Source organism: Camponotus vicinus, unplaced genomic scaffold (genome assembly GCF_025532165.1).
Source record: "Camponotus vicinus isolate PSW18456_S1 unplaced genomic scaffold, iyCamVici1.0 SCAF_1, whole genome shotgun sequence".
NCBI classification, from domain to species: domain Eukaryota; kingdom Metazoa; phylum Arthropoda; class Insecta; order Hymenoptera; family Formicidae; genus Camponotus; species Camponotus vicinus.
The window spans coordinates 32,284,237-32,305,894 of record NW_028141945.1 but is presented as its reverse complement, the minus strand read 5'-3'; the positions used below and the strand labels follow the sequence as shown (position 1 = coordinate 32,305,894).

Here is a 21,658-nt window from a genome sequence, read left to right as displayed (position 1 = left end):
GATGTTTTTATATAAATAAGTTTACAAAGAATCGGTAAATACATATACAAATACACAGCTATAGAAAAATTTTTACAAATAAATTTTGCACTTTGTATCTTAATATAAAATTATTACACACGAGGTACTAGTGAGTTGTATATTAAATAGCAAAGAAAAAAAATTTTATTATAATAAATATTTTATAAGTTCTTTTGTTAATGTAAAACGGATTCTAATGTTTTAATAACTGATTGATCGGTATTACCGTGAATTACTTACATGATTTATTGCGATTCTGACAAGAAACAGGCTCAGTAACGACAACCGATCACATACTAAGAATTAATTTTCTTTTAGAAATGCTATTTCGGTTTGCAGTTCTTCAAAGATAGGAATCAGAATAGACCTTTGTCCATTAATGAATTAGTTGCGTGAATAATGGTCATTATTTGCCATTAAGGCTCGTGAGTAGCAGCTATATTGAAATAGTGACGTCAGAAGCGAGAAATAACCAGGGAACTGAACTTTTCGCGTTTTATGTTGATTGTTTTTGCGATTTAATTCCAAAATTTCGCATTTTATCGCGTTTTACCTGATTTTCCATTATTTTGACTTAAATTCTAGTTGAAACGAATTATCGACCTCTGTTACTCATAACTGTAGTGCATAGATATATTTTATGGTTATAAAGAAGAGGAGAAATTAAGAGGAGAAATTCTAACACGTTAAAAATTGCGTGCCATTTTTAAATAAAAAATATTTAAAAAAAAATAACAATATAGATAGGTTTAGAACACTTATAAAATATTTCGAAAACTAAGTTTTTGATAGTTAATAAATAACCTTAAAATGAGTATCAAAGTAAGCGAGAAAACATATGGTTTGACAACTTAAAAAGAGTGGAATTTTTTTTTACATAATATTTCTTGCTAAACTTAGTTTTCGAAACATTTTATGAGAACATTACAGCACTAGTGAATAATGAAACAATAAAGTGAATAATAATGAAATGACACGCAAGAATTCTCAGTGTGTCAGATCAGACAGAACGTCACTTTTGACATTTTATAATTTAGTCGTTTTGCAGTGGAAATTTCTGATATGTGGTCATTTGTTATTGATTTTTTCATGTCAGGTGTTATTGATTTTTAATGAATAGCTGATTTTATTTTATTTTATAATAATAATAGATTAATTTCTACAAATATTTCTTTGATTAAAAAAAATGTATCTTACTTTTCAAATAAGTAAAAACATTAAGTTTTATAATTCTGTGTAAAAATGTAATAATTAAACAATTATTAATTTTTATTTAAAGAAGAATTAAATGTTTTCTGTAATATTATTTATAATATATATTTGTTAATATTAATTAATCACTAATGTACGATGTACATAATAAATATGTATATAAGAAACGACAAAGTAAAATCAGCAGTGAAAATCAATATCACTTGATATGAAAAAATCAATAATAGATGACAGATCGATACGCGTGTATGTATGTATACAAGGTGTTCAATTTAAAATTATTTTTTGCGAAAAATGTCAAAACATGTCAATTTTGTTTTTGAGAGAGATATTTAAGTACATTAAATGCAACAAAATTTTTGTATCCCCTTCGTTGGGGTAGTTATCTCTTAAAAAATCTTAAATGGCAATAGAGATCAAGTGATATATCATTTTAAAAATCTTTTAATTTTCTGTACAACTCTCTCTTTTTTTTAAGTGAATATTTTTCGAGAAATTGCATTTGGAAGTTTTGAGTGGTTTAAGTGGTTTTAGTTTTTTTTAAAGTGGTCAAAAAAGAAAGATAGGACAGCCAATCTCTGTCACTTTCTATTATACGCTTAGAGAGAAAGACAAATGATGTCTTCACACTCTATCTCTTTCAATTTATCTGACCACATTTAGTACACTATTTATAGTACACTGTTTAATTACGGATAACGCAGTACATGCTCTATGTCGGTGGAAAAAACGAAATTTTAAGAATTATATTTAAAATAATTTTTAAAAAGAAAAAGAAAGGGAAAGAATCATATTTTTTAAATAAAATTATAAACATTCATTTTTTCAGATATTTAAATAAAACATTTAAATTCAAAAATATAAATTATTAATTATTATTAAATAAATTATCAAAGTTTTAAAATTTGCAAACATATCTAAAATATTTGCGAGTTTATTTACACCTCATAATTGTAAATAAATTGAATAATATTTTTCAAGTTCTTATGCTCATAATCTTTTAAATTAAACAATATTGCGTTAATATTTTGTTAATATTAGTTTTGTTTTTATATTGAAAAAGGAAGTAATTATAAACTGCTCTATAATCATGTTTGAAAATAAATAAAAAAGAATCTAAGAATCTAAGAATCTAAGAAGTGAAAACTGAGTCATCTATACCTATCAAAATTATTCAATAGTTCTTAATTTTAGAGTAGATAAAATATTTATAACTTTTTAATAAACTTCTCGCTCGTTTTAATAAACTATTTAATAAACTTTATTTTTATCCTTAATCTTTAATTATTTAAAGTTAAAAATATTTAATTGTAGCCGCGCCTTCGATTAACACGTCTACATTAAAAATATTTTTTTGTTAGCCGGTAACGAAGGAGAAGGAGAAATAATCGGAGACGTAATTTTAGTAATAAAACAGTTTATTTAAATGTTCATTCCAATGTCGCATTCCGACAGTGAAAAAAAATCGTGCGGTAGCAATTGAAAATGGATTTTAAATTCATGAAATTTGCCGAAATAGTCATTTTTGGACTAGTTAACCACAAATTACTCAAAAACCTGACGTGCTAGAAAAATTCTGCGGCCAGATTCATTTTTAGCGTCAAAAAATCTATCAGATTCATTACTCTGCTTTTTTTAACTAACCAAACCTAAAATTTTGCAGGCCTGTGTTATTTGTATTGCCTGTTACTCCTTGAATCAGCGAATAAATAAATATTTTTAATATAACGCGGAACGTATAAGTTTATATTAAACAAACTGAAATATTTTAAGATATATTTCGTAGAATAAATTTAAGAATTCTACAATGCTTTTTTGAGATTAAGTGTTGTTATTTATTATTTCTAATATTTTAATGATGATTCACATTGATAAGGATTTATTATACAATTTTATTTTTTTTAACAGATATTTACTCGTTTCGAGGATATTTTAGATTTCACAATGATTAATCAAAATGATTTATACACATTTACCTTGACACTTATCTTGAAAAACCATTTTCGTACTTATTCGAATTTTTCTAGTGGCAAAAGTCAATCGTATAATTATGTATATCAGATTCGTTTTCCTTATTTGTGATTTAATCATATGAATGAATATAATCATCTTTTTTTCCTTCTTTTTTCCATTTCCTTTAATTGTTAATTCTAGAAAAGAATAGATGAATAAAGACACACATCATTATATATAATGATTCATACAACGATTCATATAATAATTCTCATGTATATGATTCTCTACATAAACTGATTCTTTAAATTTATATTAAACGATCCTGCAATTTTTAATTGGATTGTATTGATTGTATCGATTGTTATTGATATGTTACAAAATATTATTAAATATATTATATATCATATATGTTATATATCATATATATCATATATGTTAAATGTTTATATGTTAAAAATGTATGGAAAACAATTTTTTTCCTGCATAATAATAATGAAATTATAAATTTCGCGAATATATATAATTTATTTTAGTATTTAAATTTCCTACGTAAAATAATTTTGTTTCTTTGCACAGTCAATTTGAGCAAATAATCATGATACAAAGTATATAGTAATTAAAAATATTTTTATTATAAATAAACTAATTACATCATTATTTTTAATAATTGAAGATTGATTATATCCGTTGTTTTTATTATTATTAAGAGAATGTCGGACCGTTCTGTTTTACTGATCAAAACGATTATTTTTTTCTGCATCGAAATTTTTGTATAGATCATACGGAATAAGAAATCCTTTTCCATGATTAAAGTATGCATAGTAATATATCTCGAAGCTATTGCCTTTTTGTTAAAAACGAAAGAAGATTAGAAAATTAGTTTTTTTTCGGCTTTTGGCATCAGATCGTAACAATACTCTCTTAATATAAAAGTTTTACAGTTTGTGCGTGCAAAATAGAATCAAAACTCGTAATTGCATGAAGGAATATAGATGAACTACTAGAAATAGGTTTAGTAATCGAATAAAAAAAATTTCGGTGCAGAAAATTTTTGTGCATGTGTGTGTGCGAGGTCGAGACACAAGAATAAAACATATCCATAGGTTAATTACCCGATGTCGGCGTTACAATTTCTTTGTGTGACAAGGAGAGACAATCTCCTTCTCTACCATGCCGCGTGTAATAGTATATGTTAGTATATGTACGCATAGAACTAAAGACCTTCGCACGTGCAAAAATTTTAGTCGTAACCGTAAGGTCGTAAGAAAACTGACAAATCATAGTCGAATATTCGGCCTGCGATAAAAGAATAACTGTGATTGGTTAGTTTTCTTACACTCTTGCATACTTCTTTCTCGTATTATATATATTGCGCGTATATATATATATATATATATATATATATATATATATATATGTTGTGTATATAACTTACATAAAATATTTTCCACGTAATGCGTTGTAACGTTTTCGCCTAGCTTGTTACGCGTATGATTGTAACGCGCGACAGCGACATATATACGCATCTATGTGTGTATATATATATACACGTACAGATTATATATTTCGCTAGATGAGGTTTGTGTGCATGTGTGTTCTGGTTATTAAAAAATATTTTTTCCAGAGGCGATCGTGAGCTAGTTATTTTTAGAAATATTTCACATTAGATGCAATTTGCATGTGTGCTGTAGTTATTAAAATATTTATCTCAGAAGCAATCTATTTGTGAGCTGATTATTCAAAAATAAAATCCAGACGCGATCTAATTCATGTGCTGGTTTAAAAAAAATCCAGACGCGATCTAATTCATATGCTGATTATTAAAAAAAAAAGATTCGAGAAGCGATATTAATTTGTGCTCGTCATTTTCAAAAATGTTCATTTTTACATCAGATACGATTTGCATGTGCGTTCTAGTAACGAAATTTAATTCAAAGGTCATAAAAACACTGCCTCAACTAAAAGGCATATTTGATGAGAATAAAAATCTAAATAAGATGAATTGGATCGATTTTTATGCGTCATAAGAGATGATTGTCATTTTGAAAGTGTGCTATATTTAGATTATTCTTATGTAATTGTAGCATTTCATAGCGACAAAAGCAAATTATAGTGATCGCTGGCGATTTTTTTTTCAGCGCTACAATTTCTTTGTGTGACAGAGAAAGATAATCTCACATTATGCTTCTCTTCTATGTCACGTATAATAATATATGTTAGTATATGTACGCGCACACTAAAGGCCTTCGCACATACAAAAATTTTAGTTATTCATTTAAATTTTAGAGAGGAAATTTTAGAAGAAAATTTTTAAAATTATTAAGTTTTAGTTATTTACAAATCATAGTCGAATATTCTCCCTGCGATAAAAGAATAATCAACTGTGATTGGTCAGTTTTCTTACGACTAAAATTTTTACGTGCAAAGATCTTAATGCATGACACTTTTGCATATCTTCTTTCTCGTATTATATGTGTATATATTATATACAGGGTGTTAGAAAAGTCTGGAAACGGTCAAATATCTCGAAAATGATCGACTATAATGAAAAATATGTAAGGAACAAAGTTGTAGGACTAAATAAAATGTATCTAATGATGATAAGAATTTGACCTTGGATGAAGTACTCAAGGTCATATAAAGATCAAGTTGATTTTTTTAAATGGAACTCCCCATTTTTTATTGCATATTCTTATAGCTTATTTCAAGAGCTTTCCAAAACACTATAATAAAATATTTTTACCTCAAGTATTTTTTGAGTTATAAGGCTTGAAATCATTTCTTAATTTTACATAAACCGTAAAATATCTTGTAAAATATTCATTTTTCGATTATCTTACCTCAATACTTTTATGTACAAAATAATGAGAGGAATCAATTGGTGTAAAGAAAACACATAGTTATTTTTAAGAAAAAATATGTAATTGTTAATTGCAAATTACATATTTTTTCTTCGAAACAATCATGTGATAACTCAAAAAGTACTTGAGGTAAAAATATTTTATTATAGTGTTTTGGAAAGCTCTTGAAATAAGCTATAAGAATATGTACAATATATATATATACAGGGTGAGCCATTTTAATTAACGCACGCAATTATTTCGGAAACAAAGCATTTTAGAGAAAAATGTTTCAGACAAAAGTTTTATGGTTTCGAGGGGGCCATAAGACGGTATCATTGGTTTGACACTGAAGAGTCATTTGAAGGTCACGTGAAGGTCACTTCAATTTTTTTAAATAGAACACCCTATATATTTTTGCACACTCTTGTAGCTTATCTCGAGAACTTTCCAAAACACTATAATTAAGTACCTTTTCGTTAAGTACTTTTTGAGTTATGAGGCTTGAAATAATTTCTTAATTTTACATAAACCGTAAAATATCTTGTAAAATATTCATTTTTCGATTATCTTACCTTAATACTTTTACGTACAAAATAATGAGAGGAATCAATTGGTGTAAAGAAAACACATAGTTGTTTTTAAGAAAAAATATGGAATTGTTAATTGCAAATTACATATTTTTTCTTCAACATTTTTCTCTAAAATGCTTTGTTTCCGAAATAATTGCGTGCGTTAATTAAAATGGCTCACCCTGTATATATATATATATATATTGTACATATTCTTATATATATATTATACATATATATATTGTACATAGATGTGCTCTCTGTCGCGTGTAACAATCATACGCATAACAACCCAGAACCCAGGTAGCACTCATTCGTTTTATTTTCTTAAACGTATTCAATGTTTTCTAACCGTAAATAAGAAACGTTTCTATAGAAACGTTTTTTAAAAGTTATAGAAACGTTTTTAAAAGTTAAAGAAACGTATTTTTCACGTTTCTATAGACAAAATAAAAACTAATTTTTAATTAATTTCAAATTAATTTCAAATTATATGTACGTATATACATACATGTACATACACATACAAACATATAAATATATATAATTATTACAAAAACTATATTAATTTCTATTTACAAATATATGAATAAGATCGCTAAGAATCAGTATTTCATTGATCTCTAGTAGAAACGCTTATTTTTTGTTACTTTATCTTAATCTTACTTTATATTCACTAATTATAGTCAGTGGAAGTAAAATTTCACTGTAAAATCAGTAATCGCTAGTTCGTTCATTTAGCGCTACGATGCACTTTTTTTCTCATACTTGAGTTTTAGTTATGAGAATTATATAAAGCTTGCAAAGGGCGACAGATAAAATTAAAAGTATTACTTCAATTTAATTTCTGATAATTTCAATAGAGAAACTTCCGATATTAAATCGATCTTATAAGATGGACAAATAAATATCCGGCCAATAAACGAAAATGATCCGTTCATTACCTATTTAAGTAAAATAAAACATCATCTATTTAAGATGCATGTTCAATATGCATGTAAATATAAATAAAATTTTTAATTTTATACGAGGTAGATAAATTATAATCTAATATTACTAATTAAAACAGCCCATATTACTAATTCTTTCAGTGAAATATTGATTTAAAATATTGATTTACAGTGCTAATAACTTGTAACTGCTGCATCAGACACTCTATTTACTGTTTTCACTGATAATATACTGATTCACTTTTAGAAAGTATGTATGAATGCATTATTTTATTAATTCCATGAGAAAATAAACATTTAACGAATAAAAGAAAAAAACGTATTTTAAACATATTTTAAACATTTTTTATCAGAAAAGAAACATATCTCTTAACGTTTTTCAAGTGGACATTTTAACCAATCAGAAACGTTTTCAAGAGTCAGTTATGAAACGTTTCAAAAAAATACTTGTGAAACGTTTTTGAAACGAATATGTGCTACCTGGAAAACGTTTAACAAATAATAGGAAAGAAACGTATTTTAAACGGTTTTTAAACGTTTCTTTATCAGAAAAGAAACGTATCTCTTATCGTTTTTCAAGTGGACATTTTAATCAATTAGAAACATTTTCAAGAGTCAGTTATACAAACGTTTCGAAGAAATACTTGTGAAACGTTTTTGAAACGAATATGTGCTACCTGGAAAACGTTTAACAAATAATAGGAAAGAAACGTATTTTAAACGGTTTTTAAACGTTTCTTTATCAGAAAAGAAACGTATCTCTTATCGTTTTTCAAGTGGACATTTTAACCAATTAGAAACATTTTCAAGAGTCGGTTATATAAACGTTTCGAAGAAACACTTGTGAAACGTTTTTAAAACGAATGTGTGCTACCTGGAAAGCTACGCGAAAACAGCGTTACAACGTATTACGTGGGAAATATTTTGTATGTAAGTTATATACACAAAATTGAATATACAGGGTGGATCATTTTAACCTTTAATGGAGAATAACTCGAAAACCAAGCCCGGGAGAGAAAAATGTTTCAGACAAAAGTTGTTTGGTTTCGAGGGGAAATTGTTAATTGCAAATTACATATTTTTTCTTCAAAACAACTATGTGTTTTCTTTACACCAGTTGATTCCTCTCATTATTTTGTACGTAAAAGTATTAAGGTAAGATAATCGAAAAATGAATATTTTACAAGATATTTTACGGTTTATGTAAAATTAAGAAATTATTTCAAGCCTCATAACTCAAAAAGTACTTAACGAAAAGGTACTTAATTATAGTGTTTTGGAAAGCTCTCGAGATAAGCTACAAGAATATGCGATGACAAATAGTAGGTTCCATTTAAGAAATTGAAGGTGACCTTCATGTGACCTTCAAATAACTCTTCAAGGTCAAATCAATGATACCATCTTATGGCCCCCTCGAAACCAAACAACTTTTGTCTGAAACATTTTTCTCTCCCGGGGTTGGTTTTCGAGTTATTCTCCATTAAAGGTTAAAATGGTCCACCCTGTATATATATATACAGGATGTTCTAAAAAGGTATGTCAAAAATTTAAGGAGATATTCCTCACACCTGAGGGATGAAAAAATGTTATATGGACATAGGTGCGGAAATGTTTATTTCAGGAGTTATGTTGAAAATACTGTTAGCTGTATTACTTACACAAGGAAAAATTTAGGATTAATTATTGTAGACGACAATCGTTTAATTAGGCTTATTTACATTTGGTTTTAATGTGACCTTGAGTATGTTACAATAAATGTTGAAAATGTTCACCATTTTCCTGAATACAAGCAATGACACGTCGACGCATCGATTCACGGACACGTTCAAAAATGCTACCAGTGCGTGATATTCAAGATCTTCGTGACCGTATCACTGCAGGTTGCGAGACAATCCGCTGTACGCCAGGCATTTTTGAACGTGTCCATGAATCGATGCGTCGACGTGTCACTGCTTGTATTCAGGAAAATGGTGAACATTTTCAACATTTATTGTAACATACTCAAGGTCACATTAAAACCAAATGTAAATAAGCCTAATTAAACGATTGTCGTCTACAATAATTAATCCTAAATTTTTCCTTGTGTAAGTAATACAGCTAACAGTATTTTCAACATAACTCCTGAAATAAACATTTCCGCACCTATGTCCATATAACATTTTTTCATCCCTCAGGTGTGAGGAATATCTCCTTAAATTTTTGACATACCTTTTTAGAACATCCTGTATATATATATATACACTACCGCTCAAAAGTATTTGGCCACCCTTAATTTAAGAGAAAACTCGAAAACGAAATTGTGTCTATTGCCTTTCATCGATGTTTATTGTTTATGCGCTAACGGAAAGTTGTTCTCAATAGCTATATTATAAATATCACTTCATGTTTACTAACAGATAGCTACAAAGCCAAATAAGGTATTTATGGCTCTTTTCCTAGAATGAATACTTTTAAGTTTTTACTACAAAGGCGCGTGTTTCATGGAATTTTTTTGTTTATTTAATATTTTAGAATGTAACGGATATAAATTTGCGTCAGTTATCTGCTGCCATTTGAACAGAAAACACATCTCTTGACGCATATTTTGCAAAAATAATATATAGATAGAGAAGATATAGATAATATATATATAATATATAGATTAATATAAATGAATGATTTTTATTTATTTATAGTCATTTAAACACAATTTACCTAGGTGGCCAAATACTTTTGAGCGGTAGTGTATATATATATATATATATATATATATATATAATTAAAAATTTATAAATATATATATATATATATACATACATACATACATACATACATACGTGTGTGTGTGTGTGTGTGTGTGCGCGTGTGTGCGTGTGTGTGCGTGTGTGTGTGCGTGTGCGTGTGTGCGTGCGTGCGTGCGTGCGTGTGTGCGTGCGTGCGTGTGTGCGTGCGTGCGTGTGTGCGTGCGTGCGTGCGTGCGTGCGTGCGTGCGTGCGTGCGTGCGTGCGTGCGTGCGTGCGTGCGTGCGTGCGTGCGTGCGTGCGTGCGTGTGCGTGTGTGTGTGTGTGTGTGTGTGTGTGTGTATACAGGGTGTCCCTGAGCATGAGCTCACGCACTTGTGAGGAGGTAGAGCGCAGTAAATTAAATAAAGAAATCCTATTCCATGTAACGATTTTTGTAATAATAATAGAAATATTAATTATTGAAAGTTCATCACAGTTACTTTCAAGGTCAATTTTAAGATTGACAGAGGCACTTTCAGAAAAAACGTTTGATACAAAAGTTTCTTATTTTTCCACGTACAATTCGAATCTGTAATAAAAAGTACCATGTTCCCCTAAAAAAATTCAACTTCCGATCAGGATGGCGTATTTCCGGTCGGAATCAAAAGTTGAAAATATCACCATTTGATAGAGCGTACCCGATTTACTTAAAAATTGTTCGCGATTTTTGACAAAAGCCATTTATTTTCATTTTAAAAGGGGTGTACGGGTCTGGGACACCCTGTATATATATATATATATATATATATATATATATATATATATATATAATTTATTTTAACATTTAAATTTCCTACGTAAAATAATTTTGTTTCTTTGCACAATTAATTTGAGCAAATAATCGTGATACAAAGTGTATAATAATTAAAAATATTTTTATTACAAATAAACGAATTGCATTATTATTTTTAATAATTGAAGATTGATTATATCTCTTGTTTTTATTACTATTAATTTTTAATTTCATAGAAAACAATAATATGATCATTGTATAATGATTATAATATGATTATTGCAATGATTTTAATTGCAAAGTTGTTTACATTATTATGTTGATATTGTTTACATTTATATATATTTCCCGTTTACGTGAGTGTATCAATAATTTTATATTTACTTCGTTGCTTTTATTGCATTATGTTCCTGTATTGAATCATGAGCATCATTGTTTAAAATGGAGCAATATGCTGACAATGCAATTTATAAAAGTGCAGGATTGCAACTCGAAAAAAACGATGCAGTTATTGTAATTCAAACCTGTGATTAAGAAGCACCATTGGATATCGGGTAAAATTTTTAAGAACGCTAAAATATTTCATAAAATAATAATTTTTAAGTATAATTATTTTAAAAAACTTGTTTTTCTGAATTATATATAAATTGTTATACTACATACAAATGTTATAATTACAATTATAATTACATTTCATGCAAACTGTGCTATAACTTATAGAAATGCGTTTCATTTCATCGAATCATCAATTATGTACTTTAATAATAAAAATAATATACTAACAATCTACCTTTAAAATAATATACTAACGATCTTGATAACGAATTATTATTTATATCTGCGATGATGTAAAGATATTAATTCTCTAACAATAAGATTAATTATCTTAAAAACTTGTCCCAGTAATAGCTCAAAAATTACAGAACGATACACAAAGAAAACAGATAGAATATTGAAATGAGCGATTGTTAACATCAAATTAAATCAATCATTAAAGTGTGCCACCTATTAATTCGCAAAATTTAATTTGTAACCGGTAATTAAAAATATCTAAAAAGAAATTAACAATCTACTTCTTATTGGTAATACAATGTTATTTTGAATTAGCGATTCAGTGATTTTCATAAACGAGATGGCACCCAATACGAGTCCTGAAATGCATGTGGAGGAAAATTTTTGCGGAGGAAAAGAGGAATTTTCAATCACCACAGATGATGAAAATGATATGCAAAGCCGGGACGAAACACGTATAAAGTTTGAAGAATTGTTTAAATTCAAGACGGAAGTGAAGTGGTTGAATGTCATATCCATTATTCTTCTTCATATGAGCATGTTATATGCCTGTTTCACTTTTGAATGGTGCAAAGATCTTAGGACGAACATTTGGGGTGAGTATTCTTTGGAAAATTGCAAATTCTATTAATTCGAATTTTTAAATTACAGGAAAAAATATTTAAATAAAAAAGATGAAATTTGTCCTTTTTTCAATATATAAGACTGATTATTTTTTTAAATACTCTTTTACAAATATATGTCAACGTTTCACATATATAATAATTTCATTGAAAGTGTATCGCATGTTTACTAAGAATGCCGTAGTTATTAACTACTGAAATCGACATTGACTGACTGAAAGCAAATCGATTAGACTTACGTGATAAAAAAGAAACATGATAAAAGTTTGACAGCAGACAAGCCAAAGCTTTCATTTCTATTGTATAACTTTGATTTCGTTACAAACATTACGTCAGTCACTTATATCAATTACCACAAACATATTGTGAACAAACATATTAGATTCCATTTTGAAGATACCCAAGTTAAAAATGTTAAATTTGATTGTATGATCAAATAAATAGATTTTAATCTTTATATAATTTTTTGCAAAAATTTCATATCTTATATTTAATTAAAGTCGTTATAATTTATAGTAACGTTTTATAATGGACTTATTGTAGATCAATCAATATATGACATCCGTGCAAAATATGTATAATTACATTATTAATTATGCATAATTTCATAAATGTATTAATTAATTTGATCCTTCTTGTCTCAAGCGTTCATTGTGAGTGTGATAGGAGCGATCGGCGTTACTGCCGGTGCTCATCGTTTTTGGACTCATCGAGCTTACAAAGCAAAATGGCCGCTTAGAATTATACTTTTGATTTTGTATGCTACCGCTGGCCAGGTAAACAAGTTTTTAATTGATTTTTGCGCTAGAGGGAAAAAGTTTTCTTTGTAATAATTTTTTATAGAATAATCTTTATGACTGGATTCGAGATCATAGAGTGCATCATAAATACACGGATACGGATGCGGATCCGCATAATATCAACAGGGGATTTTTCTTCTCTCACGTTGGCTGGTTGATGTTGAAGAAACATCCAGATGTGATTCGAAAGGGTCGTCAAGTCGATATGAAAGATATAATGGCAGATCCTGTCGCTGTGTTTGGTTACAAGTAAGTCCATGTCTTAAAGATATTAATTATATTATATTAGGTTGAAATAATTATCTAAGAAGAAAAAGAATATAAGATGTGTGTGTGTGTGTGTGTGTGTGAAATTTATTTATATCTATACATATAATTCATCTTGAAAATGCATTTATTATTCTAAATACGATATTTTAGCAATTCCTTCTCCTAAATTTGACATTTTCGTGTTAATCTTCTTTCTTTTCAAGAGTTTTCTTACAAGATCATTTAACATATGATTTAACGTAACATGAAATTATATATGTGTACTAATTAATTTATGTTTCTTCGCAGATATTTCTCGATAATAAAATTCATCTTTGCCTTTCTACTGCCGATAATGGTGCCTATTTACGGATGGAACGAAACCTGGTCTAGAGCCTTCAAATCACAGATTATACGTTATGTTTTCAGTTTAAACGGTACATGGAGTGTCAACAGTGTGGCTCACATTTGGGGTTCAAAGCCATATGATGCGTAAGCAGATAAATAGAAATTACACAAACGTGTTTATATAAACTTGACCGAAAGAAGCTTCAGTGTTTCTTTATTGCACAAGTAATTTTATCTAATACATTTTAAAAACACAGATCCATAAATCCGACGGAAAACAAATACGTTGCCGTTATAGCGCTCGGTGAAGGCTGGCACAATTATCATCACGTGTTTCCATGGGATTACAAGGCGGCCGAATTAAACAACTACATTTTCAATTTTACTACAATGTTTATCGATTTCTTCGCGAAAATTGGTTGGGCATACGATCTCAAGCAACCGTCCGAAGAGCTCGTAAAGAACGTCGTAATGAAGAAAGGTGACAGGAGTCTGCGACAAAGTGTATCACATCCAGGCAGTAAAATTGATTAACAAAGATAAATATTTCCTTTTTTCTCGGAATCTAACAACAGATCATTCGATTAAAATAATTTGAACATTTATCCTCAACAGATTCATCAGATTATCAGGATTAAAAATATTAATAATTGTATCAAATTTAACTCTTTATAGAGGCGCTATTACAGTGATATAATAAAAATATAGTAAAATTATTTATGGTATTTATTTTTTAATCAATTATTAATGAAATTATTTATAATACTGAGAGCAGCAGTGATGATAGTAAAATAATAGATTTCTTTTATTTGATATAACATTTTTTAATGTTCACTAAAGATACCACAAAAATGCTTTGGAGTTGCTGATAAGTCATATAATAAAATTAATTAGAGTGCAAAGGATTAATATATAATAATTAAATCATATTAATAAATTAATAATGTACTATATTTTGATATAGACTAGTACTTAAATTTTTAAGATAATCGAATTTAAAATTATTCTTGAGAATACATTTGAATAGTTTAATCAGTTCAAACTGATTTCCGTAGACGATTTACGTATGATGTAAGCTTGGTGATGTTTAACGAAATAAAAAATTTATTTCTTTTGTTTCTCTTTTATTTGCAACAAATATTATTATCGTTCAAAAATTTTCTTTAGAATTAAAAATACCCTAAAAAAAACCTTATATAGGTAAAAAAATACGCCAAGTACATAAAAAAAATCAAAAAATCTAAAAGAGTGATAAAAATAAAATATTTAAAAACCGATATGAGATCAATACTATTAGCCAAGTACAATAAATTATGTGATATTAATTCGTAATCGATACTAAATGAGTTAAGATTACTTTAATTCCTAAAGCATTTTTTATATGATGTATATAATTAAAAAAAGTTTTACACAAATTCTAAATCGCATAAATGACCTTCAGGTCGAAGTGAGATATGAAAACTTGGCGTGCTCCGTATTTAAATCATATAGTTTAAAACAGGAAAAAGCTAGATTTTTGATGTCTTACTTCGACCTGAAGGTCATTTATGCGATTTAGAATTTGTGTAAGACTTTTTTAAATTATATACATCATATAAAAAATGCTTTAGGAATTAAAGTAATCTTAACTCATTTAGTATCGATTACGAATTAATATCACATAATTTATTGTACTTGGCTAATAGTATTGATCTCATATCGGTTTTTAAATATTTTATTTTTATCACTCTTTTAGATTTTTTGATTTTTTTTATGTACTTGGCGTATTTTTTTACCTTTATAAGGTTTTTTTTAGGGGATCTCACTGCTTTTTGTAAAAAATATTATTTCTACAGAAAATATATGTTAGATTTTTTAAAGATATTTTTTTTATATACTTAACGTATTTTCTTTTATCGTTATAAGGTTGTTTCTAGAGGGATATCACCACCTTTTTTTGTAAAAATTTATATTATTTCTGCAAAAAATATATACGCATTTTTAAAAATCTTTACTAAGTGTAAGTCGCGTATTTTTACAAGGTTTCATTTTCTAGATATTAAAGTTCACTCCCAAGGGGTGGTTTTTAAATATTGTTATAATACGATAAATTAGTGTCCTTAGAAGTCTTATCTAACGGCACAGTTTTTATATTTTTGTGATACCGTTTTCGAGATAGATTAGATTTTACCCCCAAGAGGTTTTTGAAAATTGTTATGCGATAAATTAATCTCTCATACGTATACACACACATATACACATATCACACGTATGCACACACATGTACATAAATGGTTTTGTTTCTTAAAGCATTTTTGCACATTAAAGCGAATAATCATATATACGCGGTATGAACGCAGCTTGAGGGACAAAATCGCTTTGAATGTGTGCGTGCGAAGATACGTTCATAAGTCTGAACCTTATTATGACGGAAAATGAAAAATGTCACAATTCTGACATGCGATTATCATTTCTCGGGATTGACTGCACCGATTTTATTCAAACTGGTCACAATCGAAAGCTTGTATTCACATTATATAAGAAAAATGCCGTTAGATTTTTAATTACGGCTTTAGTTTCTGAAATATTTCAATCGAAAGTTTATGTGACGTCATTTAACGTAAAATTCCGGATAAGCTACTTGGTAACGCCGCGTCGAGAACAGTGACTCTCAATGCTCGGATCCAATTTTTTATCAGTTTTTTATGTACTTGGCGTCGCGACGCTACCGCGTCGCTTGATACGAATAGTCAAATATTTGATTCAATTTAATCAAACTATTGTTGAAATTATTTAAATTTAAAGCTCAAATAGAACATAAATCGTGAATTATCGAATGTTTTGTCTAATTATAAGATCTAATACAAAACATAATTTCGTCTTTACATTTTCTCACCAATCAATTTACTAGTAACTAATTTTGCAGCATTTTTCTCTTATATGTCTTTAAAGATATTAAAAAATGCATATTATATACAACGCTTTCTGTGTATATATTGTAATTGTTAGATTATTATAAATTTTATTGTTACTTACAATTATTTAAATGTTGTTTGTGCAAGAAAGAGAATATTATATAAATATTCTTTATTATATGACTAAATGACTAAATGATTCGGTTTTCGTTCATTGTTTTTGCATATCTCATTTTAATACAAGGAACCACTTGTGCTTCCGCTTTGACACAATTTGACCTTACTAATCCGCACGTATGTCAATGAACCTTATTTTCGTTCTAATATGTATTGTAGAATTTGGTCTCAATCATTGAATGTAAATTTCAGGGAAATAATGACCAATGCTCTGTTTTTGGGACATTATATATATCGAATGATAATAGAACAGAATTTTATTACACGAACGTTTCAGTCAGATTGAAGTGCGTGAGTAAGAAACTTGTGAATGTAGCTTTATGTTTCGGATTTCATGTAGTAAACTTATTGTATTTTGCATTTACTTAAAGAGTGTTAAATGAATTATTTTTAATAAAAATAATATATATATATATATATATATATATATATATATCTTCCACAAAGTTATTATTAATCAATTGAAAATTTAAATCAAAAAGATATTATGCTATATACATTACATTGTTGCTGTAATTTGCTATTTATAATTATATTTGTAAGATTAATTATAAAAATGAAAATATGTAATAATTAAATAATTCTTGTAATTTAATATAATGCTAAAAATTATAACTAATTATATCTTAAAATAAAAATAGATAATCTTAAAATAGAAATAGATAAAAGTAATGATTGCAATATAGTTAATGACAATAAAATTATTATATAATATTTTGAGAACTTAATAATTCGGATTTTTTACATTTTAAATCTCTTGCAAGATCCTGAGAGTTTCTATAAAATGAATTACGTAATATAAACGTTTTGTAGCTTTTATTTTTTCTTTCCTTGTATTTTTTCATTATATTTTTATATATTTTCTTAGTATCTTGTGTATTTGTATGTACATGCATGTTCTGCAATATAGGAAAAAATTCTGACGTATATATATTTTAAAAAATATATATTTTTTAATATATATATATATATTTTTTATATATATTTTATATATATATATTTTTTTAAATATATATATATATATATATATATATATTTGTTTTTTTTAAAAAGAAAATGGCATAAAAGCCAACACGCGGTAGTTGGAGCGCAGAGAAGCAACAACACTTCTTTCTTTCTTTAATATTAGTTTATTAAAAACTCATACAACAACAAAAAGCTATATATATTTTAATATAAAATATAAAACTTCCTAAAAATACTTATTTTTGCGAGTGATGAATACTATATAACCTTAAAATAGAAGTAGATAAAGTAATGACAACAGAGATCAAGTATGATTTTAAAATAGAAATAAATAAAGAATGCCTGCAGATAAAAAATGACCACATAGTTAGAAACGTGATAAAAAATTATAATGTTAAAAATTATTAATATTAAAATTTTTAAAGAATTTTAAAGAATCTAAAAATTTTAGAAATGCAAGAATATTGTAGAACTTAAATAAAGGCACTACACTTTACTATTACATATATTAAACACAAGTTTTTTACAGCATGACACTTAATACATTGGAAAATTTTGTAATGAAATTTAAAGAAATTGACGAAGTGCCGGCGAAAAAACAACGTTATAAATGGGAAATTGTTTGGAGAAATGTCATTATTTTCATTTATATTCATCTTTCTTGCCTTTATGGACTATATCTAACTTTTTTTTATGCTAAACTTTGGACGTTCATCTGGCGTATGTATTTTATTTATTTTTTTGTGCCGTTCTATAAATTATTAAATTGCATCGCTTATATCAATACAATAATAAGATGAAATATTTACTATCAACAATTAATTTATAGACTTCACTATTGGTATCATTTCGGGAATAGGCGTTACTGCTGGCGCTCATAGATTATGGTGTCATCGGTCTTATAAGGCAAAGTGGCCGATGAGATTTATTCTTATGATTTTCCAGACTGCTGCTTTTCAAGTAAGCTTGATTTGAATTCTTTTTTCTCACTCAATTATCATATAGATCTTACATTTTTGTGAACTATTGATTAGAGTTCTACATTTTGTTTTTTTTTTGTAGCGTGAAGTAGTTTATTTTTTAATAAGCTATATTTTTCAGAATCACATTTATGAGTGGGTCAGAGATCACAGAGTGCATCATAAATTCACCGATACTGATGCGGATCCATATAACGCGCGGAGAGGATTTTTTTTCTCACATATCGGCTGGCTTATGGTTCGCAAACATTCGGACGTCATTAGCAAGGGTGCGACGATTGACATGAGTGATCTGGATCAAGACCCTCTCGTGGTCTTTCAAAAAAAGTATCATAAGCACAATTATTTTTACAAATCAAATTGAATAAATATTATTTTGTTTGCTTGATTTTATCGATTGTTTGCTGTCTTTTATATTCGTACCTTTTTTAGATGGTATCTATATTTGATGTCAATCTTTTGCTTTATCGTGCCAACTGTAATACCTTGGTGGGCATGGGATGAGAATTTGTGGTTTGCATGGCACATTGCCGTTGCCAGATATTGCATAAACTTAAATATCACTTGGTCGGTGAATTCCGCGGCTCACATATGGGGTGTAAAACCATATGATAAGTATGTACTTGTATTATATACAATTTATTATATACTTTACATCGATATTTAAAAATGTTTATTTTATCGTATATTATATACTATTATGTATATTATATATATTTATAGATCAATCACCTCTACCGATAATGCTAGTGTTTCTTTCATAACATTTGGCGAAGGCTGGCATAACTATCATCATGTCTTTCCTTGGGATTACAAAGCGGCGGAGTTTGGAAATTATAGGCTTAATTTTACTACAGCTTTGATCGACTTCTGTGCTTATCTAGGTTTAGCTTATGATTTAAAAATTGCATCTGCCGACATGGTGAAGAAACGTATTCTTCGAAACGACGAAATGAGTTATTAACTAATCCATTAATCGTGTAAAATGAAATATATAACACCAATCAATTTTTTAATTTTTTAAATAGGTTTTCTTGAAAGTGAAATTTTGTGACAAATTTACTTCATATTTTTTATTTATTTTTATACATAGATTCGTATCTAATTGATGATTAATTATACAGACATTCTACATATCTTATCACTTATTGTCAGTATAATTTCAGTGTATTCTTTATTATTTATGTAATTATTATGTATAATAATATAATTTATATAATTATTATATAGAGTATTATACAAACTACACACAAATACACAAAGATATAAGTGCAATTTTATTGTAATTTGTATACCAAGGCAGATGATATGCACAATCGATCTTTCATATTTGCAAACATTCTAAGAGAATTTTTCGCATTACAATGTGACTAAAAAACTCGCAGCGATAATAGGAAAAAAATCGTAAAAGAAAAACATTCATGATGTAAATCATTTAAATCCTGCTAAAAAGAGAGTATGTTTATGTTTCATATATTTATATTTTTTTTTATAAGATTTGAATTTAAATGTATTTATGTTATCGACATGACATAAATATGTATAAGTTGATAATTTAACTTAGTTTGAAAAAAAGAGCGCTTTTACATTAAAATTCTATTTAAATATTTCTACATGCATATGTTGCTTATTGTTTTATCGATTATATACACTTATTTTAATATTTTTATTAATGTTCTTTATGTGATCATTAAATTATTGTAAAACAACACGTAAAAATTATAGAGATTTTGAAGATATAATCTCTTTTACTTATTGATACTGCTGGTAAAATCATCATGTGGTTACAGTCACAATTGATGCTCAATACGCTGTACTTACATCATGAGATTAAACATGAAAAGCACCTTTTACTCTCATTCTTTGGAAGTATTTGGACTTAACTAAATAATTATGTTTCAATTTTGGTACGAGTTTTAGATCAGTATCTTTCTAAGTATTCAACAATTCGTTAAAATATTTCGAACTGGCTATATTAGTCGGCAAAGTATACAATTTTACATAGTGATCGGGTATCACTATGGTTACATTATTTAGCATGCCTTCTTTAAAATTTTTAAAAGCATGACATACATCATGAAAAAAATATAAATGGCGTTTATCATCCATTGGATGTTGGCATTTATTTACAACAATTGAATATTTACCAGCATTTACACCAAAAGATCGCCACATGGTTAGCGGACTCATGTCTGAAACAATGGCGTACATCTAATCCTATTTCAAGGGCTTTTTCTTTCATTATCAATCTAAACTTCGCTTTGTACGCATTTATATTCATAAATTGATAAAATTTAATAAGTTACTCATGATTACGATTTCCACAATATGTCAAAGTCATATGATTTTCATTTTTCTCATAATTTAATATACAGTTAAAAAATTAAATCGAAAATTAAATAGAAGAATTAAATAGGAAATTAAATCCAACCTTTGTAAATAACAACTTATCAATTCTTGACAGTAATAAATGTTTCTTGGATATCAATCAAAAAGCAAAAGAATTAATAAACTAATTAATTGATAAAACTGTCACAATAATATAATCAATAAACAATGATTAAATTAATAAATTAATTATTAAGTAAATAATAATTAATATAAAAGAAAAAATATATACTTATTAAAAATCTCAGCTATTTTAAATTTATTAATTTTGACATCAAATTTATATTCAGCAGTTTCAAAATCTTTTATATACATAGATATAAACTAAATATACAGGGTGTCCCGAAACTAACGCTTGATATTTTAAAGGCAGATTCTCTGGCCAATTTAAAAAC

The 21,658-nt window shown here is 27.5% G+C and overlaps 2 protein-coding genes across 11 annotated transcripts; both read left to right on the top strand.

Annotated features, from left to right (window-relative positions):
* The first annotated feature begins 8,338 nt into the window (after positions 1 to 8,338).
* Positions 8,339 to 14,574, top strand: LOC145961487 (acyl-CoA Delta-9 desaturase-like). Of its 10 annotated transcripts, none has more exons than XM_083081728.1 (8): positions 8,377 to 8,481; positions 11,523 to 11,600; positions 11,970 to 12,082; positions 12,154 to 12,434; positions 13,107 to 13,237; positions 13,305 to 13,510; positions 13,820 to 14,002; positions 14,116 to 14,574. In XM_083081728.1, exons 4-8 carry the CDS (start codon positions 12,179 to 12,181, stop codon positions 14,390 to 14,392), a joined length of 1,053 nt encoding a protein of 350 aa, XP_082937854.1. In that variant the 5' UTR covers positions 8,377 to 8,481; positions 11,523 to 11,600; positions 11,970 to 12,082; positions 12,154 to 12,178; the 3' UTR covers positions 14,393 to 14,574. The 10 variants fall into 10 exon arrangements, with proteins under 10 accessions (XP_082937846.1, XP_082937903.1, XP_082937839.1 ...); XM_083081747.1 differs by having other exon boundaries at positions 8,379 to 8,481; positions 11,528 to 11,600; XM_083081738.1 differs by having other exon boundaries at positions 8,405 to 8,477; positions 11,528 to 11,600.
* A 3,881-nt stretch (positions 14,575 to 18,455) lies between these two features.
* Positions 18,456 to 19,951, top strand: LOC145975897 (acyl-CoA Delta-9 desaturase-like). The gene is made up of 5 exons (XM_083106655.1): positions 18,456 to 18,615; positions 18,725 to 18,855; positions 18,997 to 19,202; positions 19,308 to 19,490; positions 19,599 to 19,951. Exons 1-5 carry the CDS (start codon positions 18,456 to 18,458, stop codon positions 19,837 to 19,839), a joined length of 921 nt encoding a protein of 306 aa, XP_082962781.1. The 3' UTR covers positions 19,840 to 19,951.
* The last annotated feature ends 1,707 nt before the right edge of the window (positions 19,952 to 21,658 follow it).

Bases quoted from the DNA above. Each gene is read 5' to 3' on its own strand.
- LOC145961487 (XM_083081713.1), top strand. From the start codon at position 8,415: ATGTGTGCTACCTGGAAAGCTACGCGAAAACAGCGTTACAACGTATTA. The intron at 13,238-13,304 runs GTAAACAAGTTT...AATTTTTTATAG, and splicing joins TGTATGCTACCGCTGGCCAG to AATAATCTTTATGACTGGAT. The intron at 14,003-14,115 runs GTAAGCAGATAA...TTAAAAACACAG, and splicing joins GGTTCAAAGCCATATGATGC to ATCCATAAATCCGACGGAAA.
- LOC145975897 (XM_083106655.1), top strand. From the start codon at position 18,456: ATGAAATTTAAAGAAATTGACGAAGTGCCGGCGAAAAAACAACGTTAT. The intron at 18,856-18,996 runs GTAAGCTTGATT...TATATTTTTCAG, and splicing joins TCCAGACTGCTGCTTTTCAA to AATCACATTTATGAGTGGGT. The intron at 19,491-19,598 runs GTATGTACTTGT...ATATATTTATAG, and splicing joins GGTGTAAAACCATATGATAA to ATCAATCACCTCTACCGATA.